This window comes from Haliaeetus leucocephalus, unplaced genomic scaffold (assembly GCF_000737465.1).
Source record: "Haliaeetus leucocephalus isolate CR32 unplaced genomic scaffold, Haliaeetus_leucocephalus-4.0 Scaffold880, whole genome shotgun sequence".
Classification (NCBI taxonomy): domain Eukaryota; kingdom Metazoa; phylum Chordata; class Aves; order Accipitriformes; family Accipitridae; genus Haliaeetus; species Haliaeetus leucocephalus.
The window spans coordinates 2,758,647-2,784,609 of NW_010973316.1; the positions used below are offsets into that span (position 1 = coordinate 2,758,647).

At 41.0% G+C, this 25,963-nt stretch overlaps 1 protein-coding gene across 2 annotated transcripts in view; it reads left to right on the forward strand.

Annotated features, from left to right (window-relative positions):
* The window catches only part of UNC80 (unc-80 homolog (C. elegans)), a 132,306-nt gene that overhangs the window by 44,705 nt on the left and 61,638 nt on the right, over positions 1 to 25,963 (forward strand). For both annotated transcript variants that reach the window (XM_010583247.1, XM_010583248.1), the window contains exons 22-27: positions 2,617 to 2,789; positions 8,794 to 9,006; positions 13,263 to 13,398; positions 16,448 to 16,581; positions 19,929 to 20,094; positions 25,344 to 25,444. In XM_010583247.1, coding sequence (XP_010581549.1) covers positions 2,617 to 2,789; positions 8,794 to 9,006; positions 13,263 to 13,398; positions 16,448 to 16,581; positions 19,929 to 20,094; positions 25,344 to 25,444 — 923 coding nt within the window. The remainder of the gene's footprint in view (positions 1 to 2,616; positions 2,790 to 8,793; positions 9,007 to 13,262; positions 13,399 to 16,447; positions 16,582 to 19,928; positions 20,095 to 25,343; positions 25,445 to 25,963) is intronic.

A 25,963-nucleotide genomic window follows, 5' to 3' on the forward strand; every position in this document is an offset into this window, starting at 1 on the left:
CTTTTATGTGCTTATGGAGAAGAGAATAAAAGCCTATTGAAGGTGGATGGGCATACTATTAAATCTGTCAAGGTCTGACCCTAAAGCATTGTTTTGGAACCTATCTCTGCCTTCCCATTCTTGTCATTCATGATGCTATGCCATTACTCTGCTTGTGCTTTTTCCATGTGATGTTTCCTCTTGTGTTTTGGGGTTTTTTAACATAGTAGAACAAATTTAAAAGAAAACAGAGAGAGGAGAAATACATTACAGTAAAAAAATAGTAATAAAATGTAGAATAATTTGTCACATCATTTATAAATTGTAATCTTCATTGTGATATATCATCTACAGTAGAAATTCTGTGTTAGATATGTATGTAAGCATACGTGTACGTGTGTGTGTATCTGTATGTATACATATGTATACATATATATACACATAAATATATGCACATTCATGCATAACAAAATGTTTATTTTAATGATCTTTTTACCTAAACTAAGGATAAAGCATATATACAGAAGTGAGTTACATGATGTTTACATGAGACCCTTAACGCTCCTTCAGGCACTTAATGAAGACATTGTGAGTGACCATAGAAGTTGCCAGGGTGTTCAAGGCACAACAGCACAGGCAAACCACAGCACATGCTTGCTCTGAGGGTGATCTTGCGTTTGCATAGGAAGTAACTGCGGGGGTGGGAGCTTGGGCATCCAGTGTCCTCCTTTGTTAGGAAATGGTCTCTGCTCACTGTGTGAGATTTTCTGCAGGGCTGAGTCACATTAATATTAAGCCAGTGAGGGCTCCCCTGCTTACAGTAAGGCTACTCCAGGATGGGCGTAATGGAGGACAGTCATCAGCTGCTTCCGAAGGATTCTCTTGCAAAGCTTCAACAAAGTGCAAGGCTGGGACTGCAAAGGGCTGTAGTGATAGACTGTAGGTAGCACCACTGAGCCCAGATGGACAAAGCATCTGTTAAAACTTTATAGTGGGGCTTAGGGAGATGCCTTAGGCATGCCTTTCTGTATCAGAAGAATGTTCTTTATTTCATACAGGCACAGCCCTCACAGGGCCCTGAATACGAAACATTTGTTTGTAACTCAAATGAGTTAGTGTTACAACAGCCATAGCAGAAAGGCTCAGATAGCATGCTACAAGCTATAAGGAAACAGGATGAGCTGGAAGAAAAGGGTATTTGTGCCTGCTCATTTATGTAAGTGTTCTACCTGTTCTTTCTACTTTGTGTGTTTGTTCCATTTTGATGAAATATTTCCCAACATAGGAATATTTTGTTTACTGGAAAACTAGGTACAGCTTCATTGGAGAGAGAAAAGCTGCAGATGTCATAAAGAAATCTCTTGAAATTTGATATACCTCTGTCTTCAGGGGAAAAGTGAAGATCTACGTTGTCGTTTTCTGTTGTGACTATTGTTTGTGGTACATAAGTGCTTTCCAAGTAATTCTGGGGAGTGCACTCTCAAAGGGACTTTTGAGTTTCAGCCATTCTTCTTTCCTGAGGAAGGAGAAGTCACAAAGTCATGTAGAGCTGACGTTTTGCCTCTTGTCTTTCAAACCCATGTTTAAAGCCAATCCTGAATTCTCCACTCAGTGTTCTCTTCTTCAGTGCTTTATCCTTCAGTATTCTGCAAACTTTCGTACTTTCACATGTAAACAGGGAGAGTATTATGTATAAAGACAAAAAGCCCAGAAGCTGACTATTCTTGTTTTGACCAGCCACCTTGGCCTTGAAACTACTTTCCTGATTTCTCATCTGTGTCGTTCTACCACTCAACTCTGGGTACCAACTGCCTAATGATCTTCTGCATTCAGAAGTGTTCATTCCCATCGGCAACGGGATTAGTTTATCATGTGAATTAATTAGTTTATCATGTGAACTCTATATATGGAGTTTAAAATCGTGCTTGAAAGAAACCCTGGAGCAGGGTGCTAGGTTCATTTTTAAAAGGAGCTCTTATTAGGGAACTTTCCATGCCAAAGAGTGCAAGACACTTCAAGGGGAGAGGCTGGAATGATGCTGATACCTAAGAGTTGAGTCCAGTCTCACTTTGGGTGTTCTGGTAATTGCAGAAGATGTATGCCTAAAAAAAGGACCGTACTTGATTTCCACATAGAACACTTCCAATATTAGCTACTGATTTTTCTGTCCTAGTAGATGATATATTACTAAATTGATACATGAGGAATAAGGCTTATGTATGCTCCTTTTTAAGGTAAACTTAGAGGCAATAAAGAAATAAGATAGGAGACTATTCAGGAAAAACAGACAGTAAGCAAGATGATCTGTGTTAAAGAAGTGGGGAGGAAGGGCCATATCCTAGTTCACCTATGTTGAAGTAGATCCTGGGCTTCCACACTGAGTATAGTAGAATTGTTTGGGGCAGACATCAGTATGACCAAGACCAGAATCTGGCTTGCTGTATGTCTATTTCATGGACGTCATGAATATTGTAAAAATGCCTCTGTTATCTTCAAGATAGTGCATCAAGGTGAGGAAGGGATTTAGACCAAGGATGTACTCATCAGAATTTTTGTCCCACTTTTTTATTGGTGAGAGACTGTGTTCCCTTCTCCCTACCCCTCCCTGCATCCCCTCTGTATTCTCTACCTCTTTAGGTTGCCATAGCTTTGATGATCACTTGACCTCCAACCAAGAAGGAGGAAAATCCAAGAACGTTGTGAACCTGGGAGCAATCCGCCAAGGCATGAAGCGCTTTCAGTTTCTCCTGAACTGCTGTGAACCAGGCACTATCCCCGATGCCTCCATTTTGGCAGCAGCCCTAGATCTTGTAAGTCATTCATTGGTGTATTTTTACCTGCTGAGTGAGAGCATGTGCATATGTGGTGGTCCGTTTTTATTCACTAATGCTGTTCATGCCTGCATAGAAAGCAGGTAAAGCATCACAGCAATGCCAAGTGGTGTTGCTGTTATTAGGTGGAGTTTTAGCATCTGTGACTGGATGAGCATGCAGACAAAATGGATCTCTTTTTTATTACATGTCTCCCTGTAACTAGATTATTTCTAGCACAAAGCTTTTATTGTCAGACTTCAAATTTTGCTCACAGCCATTCTGCTTCTGCTCCTAGTGTCAATAATAATCTACAGAATAAGGATTGAAGAGCAGATAACTACCTGGAGAGGCACAGTAATTCCACTCAGGAGTTCTGACAGAGTTATAAATACATTGGGCAGCAGTGAACTATGAGTCACCAGAGCCCAGCAGTGGAAAAAACTTAAATGTCAGAGCGTGCATGCTTTTAAATGTAAATATTGCTAATTTACAGATGCAAATCACAGAAGTGACACTATTCAGTGCCTCCTTCCTGACACTGAATGTCTCTTCTGTATCTTCCTCCTCCTTTTCCTTGCAGCTGCTGTTTTTTTAACAGTCCCTTCCATTTCTAAAGCAGTAGCCTTCAGCCTGTAGTTCATGGGCCAGTGGGGCTCTGTGAGGTGCTTATGTGACAAATTCAAGATTGTGAGAAATACAGGTATGAAAAGCCAGCCAATTATTAAGAACTTCTGTGCACAGTGCTCTTCTACTTCCTTCCATAAGTGTTTGGATGTCTGCAAACTGGAAAAGATTGAAAAACACTGCTCTCAGAGCATCCACATTCTCTCTATCCCTTTGTCTTCCCACTCCGCACCTCTTGCCTCTTTGACTGTCATGCCATTTGTGCTCATGTTCAGTTTTTTGCTTGCTGCTGGAGATGCCAGGCTCGTGGACTCTCCCATAGTGCTAGTGCTGTGATGATCTGTGCTGCCTTGTCTGCTCCATAGTTGTATGGATGATACACTCTGTTCACCAATCCTTTATACATTCCTCTTAATCTTGCATCCTTGGGCTGCAGATTCAAGCAAATGTGCATTGATATTGGCCCAAAGTCGCTGTTGCTATCAGTTCGCATCTAGCTGTACTGTTTGGACTGGTCCCCGTCCATCTTCCAGTAGGCAGGTGTTTTCTTCACTGGTTCCCACTCTTCCTGTTGGAGATTGTTGTCCCTCTGTCTGGAAGCTATGGAAGCAGTGGCTGATAGGGAAGCCTGTCTCGTGCTCTCACAGTCAGAAGTGGTTCCTACCAGTCAGGCTTGCAGTGAACTCAGAAGGTGGCTTGGGGAGATAGTCACTCCTGCTGGGTGTGCTGCACAAAGACAACTTCATTCTTCAAGGCTGCTAGGCTGCCACGTCATTGCAAATTCTAAACTAACACAGGGAATGTAAGGTGCAGGGGCAGGAAGGAGCTCATTGCTGACAAGTATGTCACCAAGATCCCTCTGGGGATGCACTACTCTGTTTATCATCTGATTTATTAGCACACAGAGGTTTGGCAATTATGTCCCCATAGCCTGTAAATGTCTTATTTGTTTTTTAAATTTGTCAAATGCTTAAGCTACAGACCAACTTACTCTGTGCCCATGTATGAAGTCAACTGAAAACTACTATTCAGAGTAAAGTGTTTGAAGACATCTGTTCTGCCTTCCAGGGCTGGCTTTTACAAAATAGAGTTTGATTCTTTCCTTTCAGCTGAATGATGTGGAAGGCGTTGGTATCAGAATTTCTAGGTCTGCAGCTAAAGATGAAAGAAGGCTTGTTCTAATTACAGACTTGGGAGACTCCTTACAAGTACCTGCTCAGCTGGCTTTTTGTCTACAAAGTATTGGAGATAGATGGAAGTTAAGAAGTCACATGCACTGCAGGTTTCAAAAGATGACAGCTTGCCATCTCACTGTATTGCTTAATGACAATGTATGCTGTTATGGAAAATTCCCACATTTTATGTCAATAGAGCACACCCAACAGAAAACATTCTGTTTTTTTAACTTCTGTTTTCAGGCTTTTGAAGTAATAGTTTGAATCATGTTTGATGCAAATTAAAAGCTTAAGTAATTTTATCTAGCCTACTTGCTATGGCAGCCTTTAAAAAATGAAAGGCAAACAGCTCCAGTTTCAGTTCTTTCACAAACTTTCTGAGCATGCTTTTTCATGCAGATTCTTGAAATTCCATTCTTATACCAACTTCAAGATCTTTGATCAGTCTGGATGTTTACACAGGTTTGCCACAGTGATTTAAAGAATTTAGAACAGTGAAACAAAGGCTGCATCCTTATGGAGGTAATTACTTATTTATATATTAAACTGAGTGTTGCCTTAGGTTTAGAAAATATGTAGTTAACGTATTTTCCTAGAATCAGCATCCATCCTTGACTGAATTTTATAAAACTACAATTGATTTATGGCTTTGCAAACATTCAATGACAATTGATAATATGTTGCAGTTTCATCCTTATGTCACCAACTTAAATCCAGATTTAGCAATAGTAAAATTTATTTTCTCCTGCTTTTTAAGAAACTTTAGAGGTTGAAAGGCAAGTAATACAGTATTTCCATCTGTGGTCAAGTTTCTGCAGAGGGTACCAATGAGCTGCTACCTAGCATTTTGTAAAGAAGTTACCTAAAGTATCCTAATTAGACTGGTGTAAATGACTCAGGTGGGGAAATACAAGCTTTTCTTTGACCGGTTTAGCAATGTGTGACACCTATCACCATTACACTTCTCCAATAAGATGTGTGAGCTGATCTGTTCTAACATGTAAATCTCTTAGCCTTGTTGAAATGCCAAAATGGTGCTGCTTTATGGCAGGGCTGTGTTTGAGAGGACCTACTAAGTATTGGGATAGCAGAAGCACAGTCTAAACTGCAAGCATACTTGCCAGTATCCTGACTCCATGTCACTCAGGGTCTTAGGCAAGCTCTACTGTTCCTGTTTCCATAGCAGAAATATTGTCCATAAGAGAGCATATGACCTGGTATGAAATCAGAGATTCCTCCAAACAGGTTCCCAGAGTAGATGACTGGGAACAGAAACAAAGAGCTGTGTCATGGATTGTACTTGACCATTTTTAGATATCATCAGAGAGATTTGAACTAATGTTTTTGAGGCAATTCTCTAAGACATTGTTTAATAATTTACTCGTGACCTGTCTTCATATACCTGCTAAGTTACTTCTCATGCCAGACTTATCTTGTGGCTAGACAAAGCAGAGGTACCCAGTCAGCATCTTTTGACAGTACTTGAATTTACTTCATTTACTTTTTAAAAGTAGATTGTTGCTATTTTGCCCTTTTTTTTAATTATTTTTTTTCTTGAAAAGACCAGTGGAAATGAATTTTTGCTTGAAGTGCCTTGTGGAGTATAAGAAAGGGCACAAGAAAATTACCACTGGTTGATTAGTCTTATAAAATTCATCGCCCTTGAAAACAAAACTGGACCTAAATGCTCTGCAGTCATAAAACTCTGCAGAATCAGCTTTACTTGAACAGTAATGTGATGCTGTAAAATTCCAAATCCATTCTGTATGTGATCCCTCCCACCCAGGTCATTGCTTTTGCTGTTATTAGCACAAATCAGGTTCTCTGTTGAAGAGCTCCAATGGGAGTACTTGGAATTTTGTTAAGAAAATGATGGATTCTTATTCATGTCAATTTATACAGTACAAGAACAATTTTCAAAAGGCAAAGCGATATATTAGGTCTGATGTTAAAAGTGGACTTGTGAACAGTTTCACAGGCACTGGCAGGCTTGTGAGAGTATTGCTGCTGTGTTAAGTTTTGACAGTGACCATGGTAACTTGTGTTCTTTTCAGCTATGCGTCACCTGCCTGATTCATTTCTCTCCATTTGTGATGTGTTTCTCTGTGGTGTGAATCCATCCCTGTCCATTCTGTCACATCTTCATCTTTCTCTTGCTGCTGCTTCAGGTTTCTCTGAGCCTCAGGTAAGCAATCACAGGGAGCTTGTGCCCCATGACGTTCAGAAAGTCCTCCTTCATGCAGGGGGTGTTTTCAGTGATTTTTAATTTGGAACTTCTGCTCCTTCCCTTTACCCCCCATCCTACATATCCTCCTTCAGTTATAGTAGTTGAGTGCTTCCATAATGTTTACAACACATATCTTTACAAGATTCCTATATGCTAAGAAATTGTGACTTTACCAGTGGTGAACTAAAACAGGAGGAGACTAGGGCTGGGGCTTCATCTTTTCATGTATGTCTCCATGGTTAAGGTTTTAGTCTGTGAGAATAAAAGAATAAAATCCACACCTATTCTGTGTTCTGTATTGCATGTCAGCAACAAGCAATTTGTAATAGTTTTTCCAGGTGCTAAGTATTAGTTTTGTTTCTGGTTGTCAATGAGTGTCTGGCTTCAGATTTCTGCCTTCCTCATCAGAACATTGGGCCAGCTTTAATGTTCTTATTCAAAAGAATTGCTAAGAGTTTGCTATTTTCTTCCAACATTTGAATGAATTATGAGCAAAAAGCTGCAACAGGATGTTGTGTCAGGAAGCAATTAACATGTATTTTCTTGTTAATGTAGACAAAACATAATCCTTTTTTTTTTTTTTTTTGCTAGTCCCCTAAAAGGCTTGACTTTTTTCAATCCTGTTGGTAGTAATTTCTGGCTGTAAGTTTAGCTGCAGTACAGAATTTCTTAAATCAGTTCCCAAACTTTTGGAGCATTGGTCCAAAATTCCTTGCTTTCAACTTTTGATTAAAGCACTATTGGAGGCACTATTTAATAATGTTCCACAGACCATCTTCCGTGGTCTCAGGGACCATCTGTTATTTATGGATGGACCACAGATGAGGAACCTCCCCTTATAAGTAGGTGCTCATCTGTTTAAATTGCCTCATTAAAGCTGTCAGCATCTAAATGTGTGGAATACACGTTTGTGCTCTGTGAAATCCCTGGTAGGGAACCTTTCAAAGCCAGCTTGTAAATTGTGGACATTGTTGTATTTTTAATTTTACAACCTGCTGGCCATAGGAGTTTTTGCTTGTGCAAATTGCAGGAAGAGAGGGGGGAAATTAAATGGAAATGAGAAGAACCATTTGCTTTTAGTCACTCTCCGTGTCTGTAAAGATGTTATTTTTGCAGAGTTGTAGACTGCTGGGAGTAAAGCTCCTTCCTGAGTCTAAGCTACCCTTTAGGAAACAAATTACAGTGTCCATTTTTTAACATATTTGAGAGTTTCAGAAGCATTCTTTATTGGTCTAACATGGGTCCTGCTGGGTGATTTAATACAAATTAAGATACACTCAATATAATTTCTCTCATTAAAGTTCTCTTTCAAGCTGAGGACAGGAGGATTTTCCTCTGGAAAATAGTCGATCACTTCAAAACTCGGCTGCCTGATGTTTCAGTACTAAATTATCTGATGCTTGCTAAGGCCATTGAAGTTAGGCCAGTGAAATTTTGTTGACTTACGCCAGTAATGGATTTCAATAGCACTCTTCCTAGTTTCAGCAAACCTCCATTCATGCTTCCACCCCCAAGGTGCGCAAGCAGAACTGAACATGACAAATGCTAGGATTCATGTGGCCATGCTGCCATTTTCACTTACAATATTGGCAGCCTTACTAGTGAAGGTGAAAAGAAAACTTGACTCATTCCTCCAGTAACAGTGTCAGATGCACGCTTCTTTTTAGCAGTTACATGGTTTCTGAAAGTGTTAGGGAGGAGTACTGGTACAAGGTTGTTTATAATGTGGCTCTTTTTGCCCCTCTAGTGGTTGGACTAAGCATAACTGTTCAGTGTTTATGAGCCTTGGTTTTATTAGCTCAAGAGGTGAAACTTAACGGCAGAGATCCTGGTTTCAGATTTTGATGGAGAGACTGCTCAGTCTGTGTGACTCCATGGCAAGCTTGCAAAGCAATTGATGAAAGCACAAAATCCTATGCTCAGAGAGTTTTTCCAATGTAATTGTATTTAGGAAGATTTTTTGCAAACATTTCAGGAAGCTCCTGTAGTGGCAAGAGCAGCCCTGTTCCTCGAATGTGCACGCTTCGTTCACCGCTGTAATCGTGGCAACTGGCCTGAGTGGATGAAAGGCCACCATGTGAACATTACTAAGAAAGGCCTGTCCCGTGGACGTTCTCCCATTGTGGGCAACAAAAGGAACCAGAAGCTGCAATGGAATGCAGCTAAGCTCTTCTACCAGTGGGGAGATGTAAGTTTCTATTCTATTTACATTAAAAAATATACTAAAATGTAAAGGTAATTGGATCCTGTACAGAATTTCAGTTCCAGTAAAATGGGGACTCATAAACCTCGCTTCCAACTTGCACTTCACAGCCTGCCAGAATCAGCTCATCTCCTAATGGAAATGGACTTTGTTAGGACGTAACAGTGTCCCCTTCCCTCCCCTCACCCTGCCATGTTCCCTCTGAGGATCCATTTGGTCCACTCTCCTGTTTCCAGCACTTGTCATATGTAAATGCCTAAGGAAGAGTGAGAGCAGGGAGGGTGATACTACTTGCTTTTTTCTAGCTTCCAAATATTTTTAGCCCAGGGCTGCTTGAGCTAGATGTGGTGCTGTATATTTAGTAACGGATTTCTCTTTGACGTACACACTCAGTCTCTCTTTGCACCCATACAAACTGTTAGCATTCATCATTCTTTGGCAGTGAATTCTACAGGGCTGCTACATGTCATCTAAAGAACTGTCTCTGTTTGTTTTGAGCTTGGCTTCTTCAAGTTTTATTTGATCACGATCTCTTACCATACATGAACTAGGCAATTGCCCTGTCAGTGCCACCTTGCAATTTGTTTGGAAACCCACCAGGCTATACCTGCTGGAGGTCTGGCACTTACTGCAAGTCATTTCACACAACTCAAAAGAGTGGGAGAAGTTCCTTTGACCTCTTTGGTGCCTGTTACATATATGTATCTGGAAGTGAGCTTTGTGCTTCTCAGCTCTCTTCACAAAACCAGAGATTTTTACAGTGAGCATCATGATCAAAAAAAAAAAAAAAAAAAGACATAAAATCCAAGGCTCAGGGGAATTTGAAAACTGTATTCTGCAATCTTGGGGTACTTAAATAAGCAATGCCAAAAAAGCCTTGCTGACCTGTATTCTCCTATGTTAAACCAATGCATGCTTCTCAGTGGAGCACATTGTAGGAAACCTTGAGCTAGTGCTGACCGTGTCAATACATTCCCACCACAAAACACAGCCCAGGGGGAGAACCTAGCTTGGGTCTGAGCACCCAAGCTAATAAGCTTTGTCTCTTGGCAGCTCTCCTCCTTCCATTTCTGAAGCTAACTCAGGGAGTGCTACCTGGGCACCCTACTTACTCTCTGTTATATCTCAAACACAGGTGACTATCTTAATAACAGCACAAATACCAAAGTTCCTTGAAAAAGTGTGTAGTGTGAATGTATTTGCTTCTGTATTCCGTGAAGTCACCACCTTAGCCTAACTCCTTTGAGAACTCCTTCCACATGAAAAACATAGGATTACATAGTCCTTGTATTTTTGCATGCGTCGCTGACAGTCAGGACTATACATCTCTGTTTGTGGACTCTATGCTTCTAGACATTCCTTTTTTTTCAGATTCTGACAAAAATGGGAGAAAGCAAGTCAGTAACTATTAGAAGCCAGTTAGATTCCCCTTCAGCTGCCATTTTTAGAAACTGAAATAGCCTGAGCTGGAAAAAGTCTAGGAAGGTTTTCTTTTCAAAATGGTAAAGTACCACCACATGATGCAAGATTACAAGAAAGGAGCCAAGGAAATCTGATGGCAGGCAACTTAACATAATTCTCTTCCCCTTAACTTTAACAGCATTGTAAGACTTAACTGAATACATTCTCCATGCTAGGAATAGTGTGTGTTTGCTAGCTGCTTAGGAACATCCCAGAAGGGAAAAGCCTTATTTTTACTTTACTGTAAGGCTGAAGATTTGGGGACTAGCCTTTACAGTGCAAATTTCTTCTCTTTTTACTACAAGTTGTCCTGCCACTCATTATTTCTGTTTCTTCTCACTGGAGGCTAGGACAGTATAGTTACCCACAGCATCACTGGCCCCCAAACAGAGTCATGCTTCAGGATTGGTCTGTATGTAGCACTGCTGAGGTGCAGTTCCTTTATGTCCTTTATGTTGAATGCTGGGCAAGGCTGGTCCTCTGACACTGCTTTTCCTCCCAGAAGCTGTTTCAGATGAAGCTGGCTGCAAGCATAAGCAGCAGCCACCAGCCAAGCCTGTAGGGCTGGGGCCCTGCAAGCTGTGTTCCTCAGCTGGCTGCTTTTGTTGGCTCTGACCAGATTCCAACCAGGTAAGGTGAACAGTGAGGAGAAACAGCTTTCTGTTGCTGTAGTACAGGCACCTGCTGTAGAACATGCTGTAGAACACCATTTCTGTGTGTTAACCTGCCCATTTCACTGTGGGCAATATCAGCCTGAAGGGTGGAATGACTGCACTCGCATAGCTCCTAAGCAGCTCCAGTACCAAGATGGGCTACTCGCTCAGCTCATCTCTGCCTCCATGCTGTCAGATCCTTGTCAACACTACAGCATGCCATCCTTGCTGCTTGGTGGCAGCAGAGCTGCTGCTCTGGAAGGAAGATTCCTGGACAAAGAGAAAATAATATATTAGTCTCTGAATGCACTGTGGCCTTGTTCTGTTTTTTTCTTGCAGTAAATAAGGCTGGAGATTTGTGCTAATTATGGATGCTTGCTTGTCCGTCATTGCTTACTAATTGTGATATACAGTGCTATTGTCAAAGTTTAGTGAGACCTAGAATGAATGTAAAACCTCTATTCCCCACCCAACTCCTTTAATTCAGCCTGCCTAATAGCCATCAGAGAATAACAGTGGTAAACCACATGAGGTGGGATTTGGACTGCCTGTAACAGTGATAAGCCTATTGAATCAAGCAATCTCACTTGTTATGCTGTCTTTTGAAATAATACAATGTTAAATCTATTCTGATCAAGTCAGTCCGTCACTTCCTTTGGCTGCTTCTGTTAAGAGGCATTTTCTTTTAAAGTGTGGCATGCTCTCCATTTGCTAGGAAAACCAAGCATAATTCATGCACATAGTACTTGTTAGGAATTCAGTGCTCATTAGATAGGAAGCTGTGGGATTATATATGATTGCCTTAATATTAGGGTGGACAACACAGCATAAATAAGATGTGATAAATTACTGCTTTGTGGAGAGACATGCAGAACATTTCTTCCTTTAAATGCCTGGAACATGAAAGGGGAAAAAATTGTGAGAGATGTGGAGTTTATTTAGCAATGTGCAGGCTCACAGATAGCTGAGATTGGCAACTATTTGCATCAGCTTGCAAACCACAACACTATCACCTTATTCTCTTTGTGTAGCAGAGTCTACCCTCTTCATTTTTGCTGGATTTCACAGGAACTGCTTAGTAGCAAGGAAGAACAGCCACAATAAGTGACTGTTTGTGTATTTCTGCATCACTTCAGCTGAGACAGGAAAATTATATGGTGCTGGCATGACCATCAGTTTTGACTTGCAGAAGATTCAGAAAACCTCTTCAGTATCTTTCTCTGAAAATATCACCAAACCAAAAAGGCCAAATGGCAAGTGCTGATGAAAACTGTAATTAAATACATTTCCTCCCTTACAAAGTGATGATATCACAGGATAAACTTTTACATACTTGCCTGTGTTCTCTTCGCCTACCTGCAGCAAAGAAAATCCTTAAGAGCTCTGAAGTGTCTTAGCAGGAAAGCATTCTTCTTGCTAACACACTCTTATCTGTAGCTTTGCTGATCAATGCCTTTCTGGAGAATGTAACAGTATTCAGTGGAAATCTGTCTGTCTGTGTTCTTTACATGGATCTCCTTTACACCATTGCCCATGCACCTCCCCAGCTTTTATAAGCATGTTGTCAGCTCATTTTTGGAAAGTGCATCAAGGAGTCTCTTTAAAGATGGAAGCAGGCTTTCCCGTGGGCATTCAACAACAGTTTTGCAGAGGAAACAGGGACTGTTACTGGATTCCTAAGTCACAAGATAGTTTCTTAAACAGAAGACGTACATTCTCAGTGGAAAGACTTAGCAAAAATCTGGAACACATATATCGAGGGCAGAAAGAAAATTGGAAGAAATTCATACAAAATAATGACCTAATCTCCTCCTGCCTATCATGTGCGGGTTTGGGGGTTTTTTTGTTACTTATCCAAATCTGCAAAAATTTTTCATCCTGAAATTTGACAGTGTTTACAAATTTTGGTTGAAAAAAGGGGAGAAATAAATTATAGGTTCGGTAGCAATTAATCTTCTGTCATCCCTTTCTCTATTTCACTGCATTCACAGACAATAAAAATAAAGCCAGGACATTCTGTTCTGGGTGGAACATCTCCACAGCATGCACAGGGCAGAGCCCTTGACCACCAGTGAGTGGGGCTGAAATTCTTACCTCCTTGTGCTTTCTCTTTCTCCCTGCCTGCAGGCAATCGGTGTCCGCCTCAACGAGCTGTGCCATGCTGAGAGTGAGAGCCCTGCCAACCTGCTGGGCCTCATTTATGATGAAGAAACCAAGAGGCGCCTCAGAAAGGAGGATGAGGAAGAAGACTTTTTAGATGACAGTAAGGAGACTCCCTTTACTACAAGAACCCCCGCTTGTAAGAACCTCTGCTTTAGGAGCACTTAATTTTTCTTCTCTTTTCATCCTCTTGCCACCCAGCTGTATTTCCCAGTCCCTCACCTTCACCCCAGCTTCTTTCCCTGTTCTTTCCATGCCTGGATGTACAACATGACAGATGGGTAGCAGTACTAAGAGACTTTGAAGGAAAAGGGGGGGAAACCAGGCAGTGAGTTGCAATTCCTGTATACTGGCAACTGCGATTATAAGCAGGGTAATAATTTATTTCTTGAGTCTTGCTGTCACCTGAGTGCCAAAAGTGGTTCAGACTCCCATTCTTCCCAGTTATTTCTGCCAAAATATTTGTGTAAGATCAGCTGCTTTTCTGTTTCTTAACATTGAAGAGTCATGTCCTTACCTGATGTGAATTGGCACAGCTCTACCAAAGGCTTTTAAATCTTGACTTCAGTATATTTGCCTGATTCTCAGGCAGAAATGTAGCACTGTCGTATAAAAAGTATCATTAAAAATCTGTATAACAACAAGATGACTAAAACACACAGATTTGCGCCTGTGTGTACATAAGAGTGGGAGGGGGGTGACAGATCATTGATTCCGAAAGTCTAGATAGGCATGCAAATTATAACAAACCCTGTGAATCAAAATAAATTAAGTCAAAACACATATTGTTGTAGGTGTAGGTGAAGGTGGTAACAAACATTATGTCCTCTCCAGACACCATTTGTATATATGTGTGTGCTGTAATGTACTGGTTCCTGTGTACATGTACTGTTGTTCACCATTGGATGTAGTGTGCTAGCACTGTTTATGTATCTTCTGGTTTCTTTTTCTGTGGTTCTGGGTTTGTTCTTATCACTGCATAAAGGCCAACTTTGGAGTAGAGAGGAGTAGGTGGGAGCAGTGAAATAGCATTTGTGGGAAATGATCTCAAGAGAAGGTGTTGGCCCTAAGCTAGACCCTCACATGTGCCACTATGTGGTGTGCCAGCGCTAGCAGCTATGTGAATGTAGGTGGCTGTTCTGGATATTTTATTGGCCCTTTAGGACATATATCCAAAGCAGGAGGAGGGTGCACCCAAAATTTTCCCTCTCCTGCACCATGAATGAACAACTGCATTCCCATGACGGAGTGACAGAATAGGCTTTCTTGTCCCTGTTCAGCCACTGATATCAGGCACTCAAGGGGATGTGGGACTGCTTTAAAAGGGTTACCTAAGACAAGCAAACAGAGAGAACAGGTTGTGGTCTAGAAAACCATTTAAAAACTCAAGTACTCTCCTGAAAGCCAGGGTCTGAAAATAACTGTTCTGCATTCTTGCTGAAGGCAGAGATTATTCAAAAGCTGCCCTGTATGCTGCAGGGAATAGACTGAGGAACACAAAATATGCAGTCAGATATTCCATTACACTGTACATGTCATCCGTATTTGATAGTTCAGATTATTTTAGTCCCTACAAAGTCCATAATTCATTACTGGTAATGTGTACAGAGGAATTAGCAAGCATCACAGAATTAATCTGGTTTCATCTGATCCCTCCAATGTCCTCTCACTTGTTTGGTTTGGAGTGTTTCTTTGCAAAAAGTACTTAGATCATACATGGGGGGAAGCAAGTGAAAACACAAATCTCTCTGAAATGTATGTAGATGGTAATATCAGGCATTATTAAAAAATGGGTGTGGTTAGTTGTTGTCACAACCAATTTTTTTATTTACTTTTTTTGCTGTCCATTATCCTAAGTAGTATATTTCAAATCGATCACACACTGAAGAATCCTTCATACCTTTCAAGCTTTGAATGTGATTAGATGGGTTACAAAGTATAGGGCTTTTAAAGCTGATTGTTTAGACTCAGTTGAGACAAAACTTCAAGTATTTCAATAATCCCTCTTCCCTTTTCCCCTTTGTTTTAGGTTAAGCATTTGAATGTATAGTTTGATTAAGCAGTTTGATTTATTTTTTTCTTGGTTATCTTTAAATGGCACTTGGATTCTTTGCACAAATAAAGAAGCCCGAATTCAAAGGAGGCTGTCTTTTCTGGTTATCAGGGTAGTAATTAATAATAGGCACAGTACCTCTTTGCTCGCTAGTCATAACTCCATATATTTTGAGAAATGTTTCTGTATTTGAAAGTGGCTCTTTTCTAGAACTGTAGAAGATTTGGCTGAATGCAAAACTGTAAGGGGGAAGAAGGGTATCTACTTCTTAACCTGTATTAGCTTTAAATGAGGTGTATACAAAATGCTATAAGATCATGTTTAGTAAGTATTTCACCATGATGTGCTATAATATAGTACACTGTAGTGTTACTTCAATATAATACGATACAATACAATACAATATAATATAATAACTATAGTACACTATAGTGTGTTAGTACTGTTGCCTGCACTGGTAAAATTATGGATTGGTATTTGTTTGACTGTGTTCTTTTTAGTGTAGGAAAAGTAGCATAGATAAATGTGGACACATATTTAGCTAACGGTCACAAGAGCATTCCAGACGCCTTTAGAAGGCCTTGAACAGAATAAACAAGAAGACAAAAAAAGAAAGATGCCAATTAGAAGAACACAGGTGCGCATTCCACGATAAAGGGAACTTGGCACAAACAACCTCAATTCGGCAGTTTATCTTGACCAATTAGACTGAGACAAGTTTTGCATGTTTTAGTTGGTATAACCAATTATGTCCTATGTTTATGCGCATGTACAGCGTTGATATAACCAATCATTAAGTGTAACTAGGTGCGTGGACAGCACGTGAATAATGTGTGTAACCAATAGTAAAATAGCTAAGCGCATGTACAGATGTAACCAATGTATAAAATGATGTCTGATGCTCTAGTAAAGGGTCTTCAACTATGATCATATTGATCTGTCATTGAGTCCATGATTATGCTCCCGCAGATAGAAGTCTGGGTTTTCCTCATTTTTTAGTGCAGCCTGCATTGTGCACCATATGTGAAAATGTCCATCACCTCTTGGTTCCAGGTTTTGTATAATCTCCTTGTTCACCATAGAAATATTTTTTTCCTAGGCACTGTGAATCCTACCAAATGTTGTTGTCCTTTTGCACTGAAAATGGCAGCCTGTCAGCTTCTCCTGGAGATAACCACTTTCCTTCGAGAGACCTTTCCCTACATGCCCAGGCCACGTACTGAGCCTCTTGTGGTAAGTGGACAACACACACTGGAGAGGGAGCCATGCCGACAGAAATCATTAGGCTCTGGGCCTGTCTGAGGAGAGGTAGGGTGGGGTAATAACTCAAGTTGATCTTTGATGCAGGGAGAAAGGAGCCATTGTCTGGTGAATAGAAGATGGGCAGGGCACATCAAATGGGTTGATTAATAAGATAAGACGAAGGGACTGGGGGAAGAGAGGAAAGCAGCAGAGACAAAGAAGCAAGGAAAGAAATAAACCTCCATGAGACTGAGAGAGGCACAGGCAAATCCTGGAATGAATAGTAAGCTAAATGACTGATTAGGTCACAATTAATTTTGTGAGTAGCAGAACCCATGAAACCTGATTTCCAGTGGTTCATTCTTGTGTGGATTTTCTTATGTCTAATAATGCTGATTAACATTGTCTTCAGCCTGTTTCACAAAACACACAGGCACTCAGTTATCTTTTGTCAAATTGGGTTGAAGGTGACCATGAGCTTCAGAGGTGGTTAGCATGGAATGAGATGAGAATTGAATGGCTCAAGCGCACTTTCATCTTTTAAGCCTATTTTCTTTAGGAAATCAAGATAAAAATTATAAAGAAAGAATGAGAAATTAAGTTTCCAAGTGAACACGAAGGATTTAGCCCTACTATTCTGGTTTTTGTTAATGACGGACTTGGATCAAATTTTGCTTATGACAGTTGTGCTTGTCAGGCTGATTTGGCTGGACATTATTGTAATTAGGTTCTGAAATTCATTTCAAAGGCTGTAGATGACCTATGATGAAGTGACTTAGCCCCCAGGTATGCAAGAAGGGCAATTTTAAAACACAGGGATAAATTCAGCAGAAGTCTTCCTAAACACTTTCTTGGTATTTTTACCACATAATAAATAACTGCGTCCAAAAGCAGGATGATACCAGGGTTTAGAATTCACCTCAGTAAAGTAGTTAGGCTTGGAACTAAGAATATGTTGGGTAGTGAAGGTCAACAGAAATTTGTGCTTTTGTGCCAGATAGAAATGCAACTGATTTATAGCTTTTCAGGCTTGTATATGGGAGAGAAGGAGGAAGAATTATTCTGTGATGTGTAGGCAGAAGAAACCTTAAGGTCATGTTATGCAAGAGCCTATTAGAGAAAATGGCCATAGAGTGCTTCTTTTAACTTTGTACAGGGGAAAAAACAAGAGCCAACAACACTCCAGATTAAAATATTAAGTCTCTATATTTATGGAGTGATGCTTCCTTTCCAGGAGAATCAGGTACATAATGTTACAGTCCATAAAGCTGAAATTCCAGTAGAGCAAATCTCACTTCCACTGGTGTTTGTAGGCATAGCTGTTCCATAGGTATGAGCACAGACTTAGCAGCCTTGAAGAAGTGAAGCATTTGCAACTGAACTAGTTGTGGTGAACCAGTTTACCCACAGTCCATCCAGACTTGCCAGGCTGAGGGCATAAGCACCCATACCTATGTTTGAGTGAGGTAGGCAGTCCTGACTGAAGTTTCAACCAAAGCCTTCTAATGAAGCTGGTGGACTAGATACTACTAGATACAAGCTCACTTTGCAAATGGATGGGGGTGATGAACACACTCTCTTGGAGCCTACTGCTGCCACAGTAGAGGCAGAGAACTAGAACTTGTCATTTGCTGTGGTGGAAAGTAATTCATTTTAGCTTAGCAGTTGCTGAAGATAGATGGAGTCAGACTAACTGTGTGCTCAGAGGATGTATTTCATTCTGTCAGTTCATTTGTGGGGCCAGCAATTTTCAATGTAAGCATGTTGACAAGGAGCTGGGATGAGTAATGTGTTTAAACACTCCAGGAAGGGGAACTCTGACCGTGCCCTTGAATATACCTGTACTGCTATCATGGCGCAGCTTATGCATGCTAATTTATGAAGCTGCTGTAATTCAGACAGATTTGATCACAGATTTTTTTTATCCTGAAACACTTTAGCCTTTATTTCATATCCTAAACTCTTAGATACATTTTCAACTATTTGCATGGAAGTTTTCAATGCTAGAGATACTACAAACCATTACTTTAGGCACACACCTTCTTATATCCCAGGTTTTGTTACTGAGCGAAGTCAAAATACTTCCCTTATGGCAATCAACTGTTAGCTTTTCTGACAATCATTTATGATAATTTTCCCTGGAGATGCAAAGCTGACTGAAAATGGTTTGGGGCCTTCAGCTAGTGTTAGATAGGCTAGTTAAACCATTTCAGCACAGCTCATTCTAGAACATATGTTTGAAAAGACCCCCCCCTTTTTTTTCCCCCAAACCAACTCTTAGAGTAGCAGACTTTGTCACTACCTAAGTAGCTCCCAGTAACTTCTATAGGAGTTTTGTATGCAAATTCTAGTATGAGCTCTCTTGAGCCTAAATAATTTTATCAGGAATAACTATTTTGGATAATTTCAGTGATGTTATCATTCACATTCATCAGCCATTTACTCACAGCAAGGAGCTTTGTGTCATCTTAGATTTCAGCTAGTTAGATTTTGGGTGAGGAGATCTCAAAGCTGATGACATCCCCAGTCAAAAGGTACAAATGATGTTCTTAAAGAGCCCAGCATTTTAACTCTATTTGCCAGTGTAGGAGTTCACGGTCTTTCTTTCACTTTTTCTAGTTGTGGTTAGAGAAAGCAGATGACAATCCATAGTTTGTGGAGTTTTAGGACTTTTGCTTTTTTGGCCCAAATTGGTAGCCAGTAGGTGGCACAACTGGTGCCATTTCTGTTGAGAAAATGATAGTGCAAACTAGCTTCTCTCTGGTGCAGTGCTGTTTATTTTCCAGAATTTAAGTGCAGCCAACATTTTTCTGTTTTCCACTGTGTCCTTTCAGCCTCATCTGCACACAGAAAGCTTGCTCTGGGCCATGCTGTCACGGCTGTCACACTGTCAGCTAGCTTTCTCTCAGCTTTTCTGCCTCTGATGAGTACGGTGGCAATGCATTCCCTGATCAACCACAGGAGAGCCTTTTGGAGTAGAGACTTAACCATCCACCCAGCATCTTGGGCAACAGCCACCTTTTATTGTCACCTATCCATTAGGGACTTTTTATGTGTTTTCCCCCTCATGAACCTGCAGACAGGGTGCCAATTCACTCAGCAGTGTTAACCAGAAAAGTGTGTTAACACCTGTTAACTCTTCCACCCCGACAGCGTGGCTCAGCATGCTGCAAGCCCAAAGAGTAGTTGGATTTAGAAAGTGTCAGGGTAGATGGAGAACTGTGTCATAGAAATAAATTTCCATCTGAAGCAATTCTTCCTGAACCTTCTATGGTTGCAGTGAAAAGCATGGGGGCTCATACTGCTTGCACATCTCTGTGGTCTACATTCTGCCACAGGATCTGGAGACCTGCAGGCTGCGTCTGGATCCTGAGATGGACCGGCACAGGTATGACAGAAAGATCAGCTTTGCTGGGGTTCTGGATGAAAATGAAGATTCAAAGGATTCCCTGCACAGTAGCAGCCATACCCTCAAATCTGAGGCTGGCTTCGAGGAGAAAAAAGGTTTGTCAGCACAATAAGGCTTTTGTATTCTCAGGGCTTGTGAAGTGGCGCTTGATTTTATGTTTTCATTTGCGTAGACTGTGTTAAAAAGCAGATGGCCATGGAGTCACGTGGCTTTGAATCATTTCTGAGATGCCTCTGACCTTCAGGGTTCAATATAACAAATGTGAGAAGCAAAGATGTTAAATTTTATGAAACACTGCTATGACTGAAACCAATTGAGAGCATTGCAAGATTTCTAAAAAGGAGGATGCCTTGTTTGAAACTGTCTCTCAGTGGAATGCTGAGAGAAGCATCACTTTGATTCACTTTAAAAATAAAGATCAAAAGTGTTCTTGTTTGTTTTTTATTCTGATTATAGTTTTTCATTTTGGGAAAGCCACAGATAGGAGGGAAGATTGGGATCTTTCTGTGAAAATCTGTACCGGTTTGAAAATCATGGCATCTCACAGAATTAGTGGTTGATCACTTGATCTCTTGAATTCTTTGCTACCACATGAAAAACACATACCTGTGTGGCTTTTGACGGCTAGCAGATTAATGTTACCAACATACTGTATACTGTACAAGCAAACCTCAAGCTCACTGTGTTTGCTGAGAACAGCAGATTGTTTTCGTTTTTGAGCCATCTCATGCAAAACTCACATACTATCTAATGGTACAAGTGTTGCAATACAATATACAGTCATCATGCGTATTTGCAATTAGAGGCTAAACTGCCAGACAGTTACCTGTAAATGATTATCCTTCTAACAAGTTTTCTAGAACTGTTTAAATTCTGTCTCATAATAGCCATATAAAAGTTCAGATGTTTGAATGATAATTTTGATGACTGTTTGAAAAGGATAAATGTTTGATGATTGTTTGAAAAGGATGGAGTCTGTGGCTAGTTATCTTCTAGGAACTGTAATGTGTATTAATGATTCAGAGGAGCTTTTATTAACTTCAGGGGGCTTTGGATAAAGTTTGCGTTGTCTTCAGCTGTGACCCTGCCACAATTACTGGAGAAAATATTAGAACTGCTTCCAAGACTTACATGGTGTAAAACTGCCTCCAAAATTGTGCATCAGGTGGGGCAGTTACTCCTGTGAAGACAGCTAGGTATCCGCCTAAGAAAGGTGAGCTGGATAGATTCAGGCTCAATCTCATTTTTTGTACCCTTGGCATATTGGCAGCCCACAGAAGCACACAGCCTTATGGTCTGTCTGATAGTCTAAGATCAGTGGAATAAGATGTTTCTACTTAGATGAGGAAAAGCTTGGTTTGGGGGTTGGTGGTTTTTTTTAAGATAGTTATGAGAACTTCTTGAAACCACTTTTCAGCCTCTCAGGCAGAGGCAGCAGTCCGATCCACTGGGATGTTACCCGAGTGGGAGAATGCCTGCAAGCATGCAGTCCTGCTGGAAAATGCTGGTGACTGGTCTCTAACTATCCTATTTTTCTTAGAGACAATGCTGACTTAGGTTTTCCTTCATGTGTTACTGTGCTACAGGCATAATGCAGAATTGAGTTATTTTTGCAAAGATAGTATTATCTTTCTGCATCCTTGACTCTATTAAACTACATTTTCCTTGCAGTGTCAGTTGGGTTTTTTTCCCCATTCTCCCTTTTCCCTAAGCTGTCATGTAGTATTCCTTTACTAAAGCTGCCTCTTTACTACATTTTAGAGACGGGAAAAGTGACTATGGTAGGAAGGCTGAACCCTAATATACTAATATACTCTAGCAAAAATGTATTTGCGGTATTTTGGAAGCTAAATAAATGCAAGATAATGTTATATTTTAAAAGTACAATAATTATGTTTTTTTCTCTGGCCACAGCATATTCTTCTGGGGATCCACATGGGCCAAACACAACAGATGCAGAGGCATCTTTCGTAATCTACACTTTTCTAGATAAGAAAATGTTGTCGTGTGAATGTAACTAAATTTTTCTTGCCTGCAGTGACAGGTTTCTTTATCTCAACCTCTTTGATGAGTACTAATCTGTTTCCTTTCATTTTTTCTGGAGTGTTAAAAACTTTGCTCTCACCCCAGGCGTGGCTTAACAACCATCCAAAAGCTGAGTTTACTGTATAGAATCTGCTCCAGGTAGGTCTGAAATACAGACACTAAAGCTAGGTAGATGCAGGCTCTCAGAGGATCGTATGTACTATTTGGGTGCTAAAATGGGATTCTGCAGACTTCATGAAATGCAGTTACAAGTGCTTAAGGGGTTTGGCGTTCGGGGGAACTGAACCACTGTATAGAGCCTGATCTGAACAGAATTCAAGCAGTAGTGATTGCTAAGGACCTCAGCATGGTCACTTGGAGGGAGATTCTCTGGTCACTCGACAGTGATTTGTCCAGCTGATTCATGAGGACTGAAGAGTAGCTCTCAAAACCTATGCAGCTGTCTTTGGCCAGGACATTAGCCACTGGAAATGGGAGTGGGAATTGGGTTCTGGAGGAATTAGGGGCATTCTCAGGAGTAAAGGTGTGTTTGATTTTTCCTGAAGCCAAAATACAATTCTATTAAAATATTTTGCTTACCGGTGGTATCAAAAAAGCTGTATCCTGTTCATTCTCAACAACACACCAAAGGGTAATTGATCACACATGGCCTTGCCTGATTAGATCTGCAGTAAAATGACTGAGTGTTGCAACATTTGGACTGACATACTGCCATGTACTGCCTTTGAACTAAGAGGAGAATGAAAGTGCAAACGGTTGGTGCTTTGAACATTGAACCATTTCATGTCTGTGCTCATCAAAAATGCAGAGTGTCAATGGATGTTGTTAATGCCTGAAAGCTGCTGATTTGTCTGAAGGAAAGGATCTACGTGCTCCCGTTTCCTCTAAAGCATTCTAATGATGAAGAGTAACATGCAGAGACACGGATTTATGCAAACCTTACTTCAAAGAAGTCTTGTGTGCTAGCCTCATGAAGCAGACTACCCTTCTGCAGTCACACGTGCTGTATGAATAAATAATTGATCCTACTGCAGAGCTCAGTGAGGTTTACAGAACCCAGGCCCGCAGGAAAATAGGTTTGTCCATGGTGCCTTGTTCATGCTTGGGATTCAGCCATCTATCCCTAGCAAGAGGTGATTCTGCACTAATGTAAACCCCAGGAGCTGGCAAAGAAAACTGCAATTTACATTCATTGGGCAGATCCTGTTTCCTGGCAGGAATTGAATCAAATTGGTGTGAATCGTAGGTTTTCCTTGTCCATGTTTTGGGTTTCTGTTAGAGCAGCTGACTCTACTTGCTGGTGGTTGAACAAGGGCTAATTCCAAATACAGACAAGGCCTGAGGTGACGTACCAGGTCTCCAGGAAATGAGGTGCAGAACACATTTCCGTAAAGCATATTTACTGCCTGATTGACAGAGCTGCATTGGCGGTGGCTTTGGAGGGAGCCTCTGGTAGAAGAAAAGACGCTGCAATACAGGCTGGCAGCAAAGGGTCAGGAGGGAGGGGAGGGCCAGGATATCTTTCTTTTTTAAATGGGGAAAAATTAAGGGGAAAAAAGTCCTCTTTTATTCTTTTAATACAGTTCCCAGCAGGAAGATCAGGATAGGAGGCTCCCGCTTGCTCCAGATTAAAGGAACCCGCAGTTTCCGGGTGAAGAAGGGGGGTTCCCTTTCCAGCATTCGCCGGGCCGGCAGCCTAAAGAGCACCAAGTTATCACGGCAGGACTCAGAGTCTGAGAATGAGGAGCTGCAGCTGTCCCACAGCAGGGACACTGTCACTGATATAGGTAACTTAGATGAGTGGGTGGAAAGGGAGGGGACAATAGGCAGGACCTAAACTCTTGATGTGATTGCAGCAGAGCTAGAAATGACAAGAGACCCCCACCCTAGCAGGCTAGGAAAAACCTAAAGTCCTCTTCAGGGACTGCCTGAATTAGGGCCTGGGAGGAACATGGTTCAAATCCTGGGTGCAACGTCAGCTCCGTGCACAGGTTGTCAATTCAGAGCTCCGTGTTAGAGCATGAACTCTTGGAATGCTGGTGCCTGCCAGCCAAACGCATGCTGTCTTTAGGGGAGCACATGCACGTGTGTATATGCACATACACACACCCCTAAATCATGATATAATGAATATGTGAGGTCATATGCATATATGATATTTTATTGTCCCTAGTAACAGACAGGAGATATATATGTGTACGGACATGCACTTCATATTCTATATAGGATATGATGTCATAAGCATGTCGTATGACATGTAATATATATGTTCCTATATGTAGAACATAACATGTACATGCTACATACTATATTTCTACATATTGGTATATACATATATTTTTACAGTTTACAGATGCCCGCCTTAGTCTTCAAAAGATGGATCACCATATATTTTATCTTATTGAAACCAAATGTGCATTCTGCCATGAGAAATCTCCATCACAGTTGCACTAAAGGGGCTCCCTCTGCTAGGGGTGTTAACTAAAAACTACAGTTTGGATACATTTGGAGCTGAAATAACCTCCCAAGCCTAATGGTCATTTTTATGTTGCCCATAAGACGCTTCAGTAGGTGAACATGGAGAGTGGGATTGCCCGTACTGTAGACTTTGGCAAGTCACAGTTCACTTAAAAAGGAGGAAGAAAGGATTAACCAGAATTCATCCCCAGCCATCTCTTAACAGCATTAACGTTGGTTTTATAGGAGGCCCATAGTTATAAAATGGCTAGAGGAAACAGAGGGATCAGTGAAGTTCCAAGAGAAATGTCTCCCTTGCCTGAGTTCTTTAGAACTAGCATGCTAGAATCAGGATTTTTTTCCCCTTTCATCCCCATGGCATTAGCAGTTTCCATGGGCAATTAGCAGTGACTTTGCCCATTGGCATTTCCAGTTGGATGCCACTTCTGGTTGGATTTTTGTTGATATTTTTAACCACAGAGCCCAGTCAATGCAGATCACTAAACGAACCATTTGCAGCATCTGAATGGTGCAAAGAATTTGTTTCTGATGTTTTTGTTTACCTTCTCCCCTTCCATTAAAGAAAAAAGCAGGGACAGAGCAGTGTTTGCTACTGACAAGATGGCCTGTGAGCCAAGTCTAAATGGTTCTTGTAATTGTCAAGCCAACATGATACAAGGATTGGGGAGGGGTGTCCAAATGCAGTCTTTCCAGTGTGGCATATTCTGTGTACTCTGGTCTGTTCCCACAAGGCTGGCCTGGCTTACAAGTGCTGTCCCTAGTCTTAAAGCACATAGGGAGCAATAAAAACAACCACCTTTTGGGTATTTTTCTTTTGAAGAAGGGAGCCCTTGGAGCGCGAGTGAACCTAGCATTGAGCCCGAGGTGCTGAGCAACACAGGCATGGAGGAGAACTATCATCGGAACATGTCATGGCTGCATGTAAGTATGAGTCACCAGCAGTGCTCTCAAGGATGGCATTTTCAGTAAGAAAACCTTTGTGCTGGCAATAACCAGATCACGACCTGTGCTTTCTCCATGTAGCATCAAAGATCTCAAGCATAAGTAAGCTGTGACCTTTGGAAATCATCTTTGCCATTTCTAAAATGGACTAAAACCAGAAAGTTTTTGTCTTGCTTCCTCTATTTCATATATTTAATTTGTAAGGGAAAAGGGACTATTTGTCTCTAGGCATGCAGGGACAGCCATGGTACCTCAGCTGAAAAATCCATTAGCTCAATATCTTGTCTCCAGCATGGCTAGTAGTGGGTAGTTCAGGAAGAGTAACAGAATGGGCTACAGTGAGAGCTGGGCTTCCAGCTTCCGGGAAATAGCATTTTAGAAGCCACTTGAGCTGGAGGTTCTGTTGTGACCACTATGTTTACTAACTACCAAATGATTTTTCCTAGGGAGTTTTTCCAACCCCTTTTTGAGCCAATTTATATATTTTTGTCTCCATTA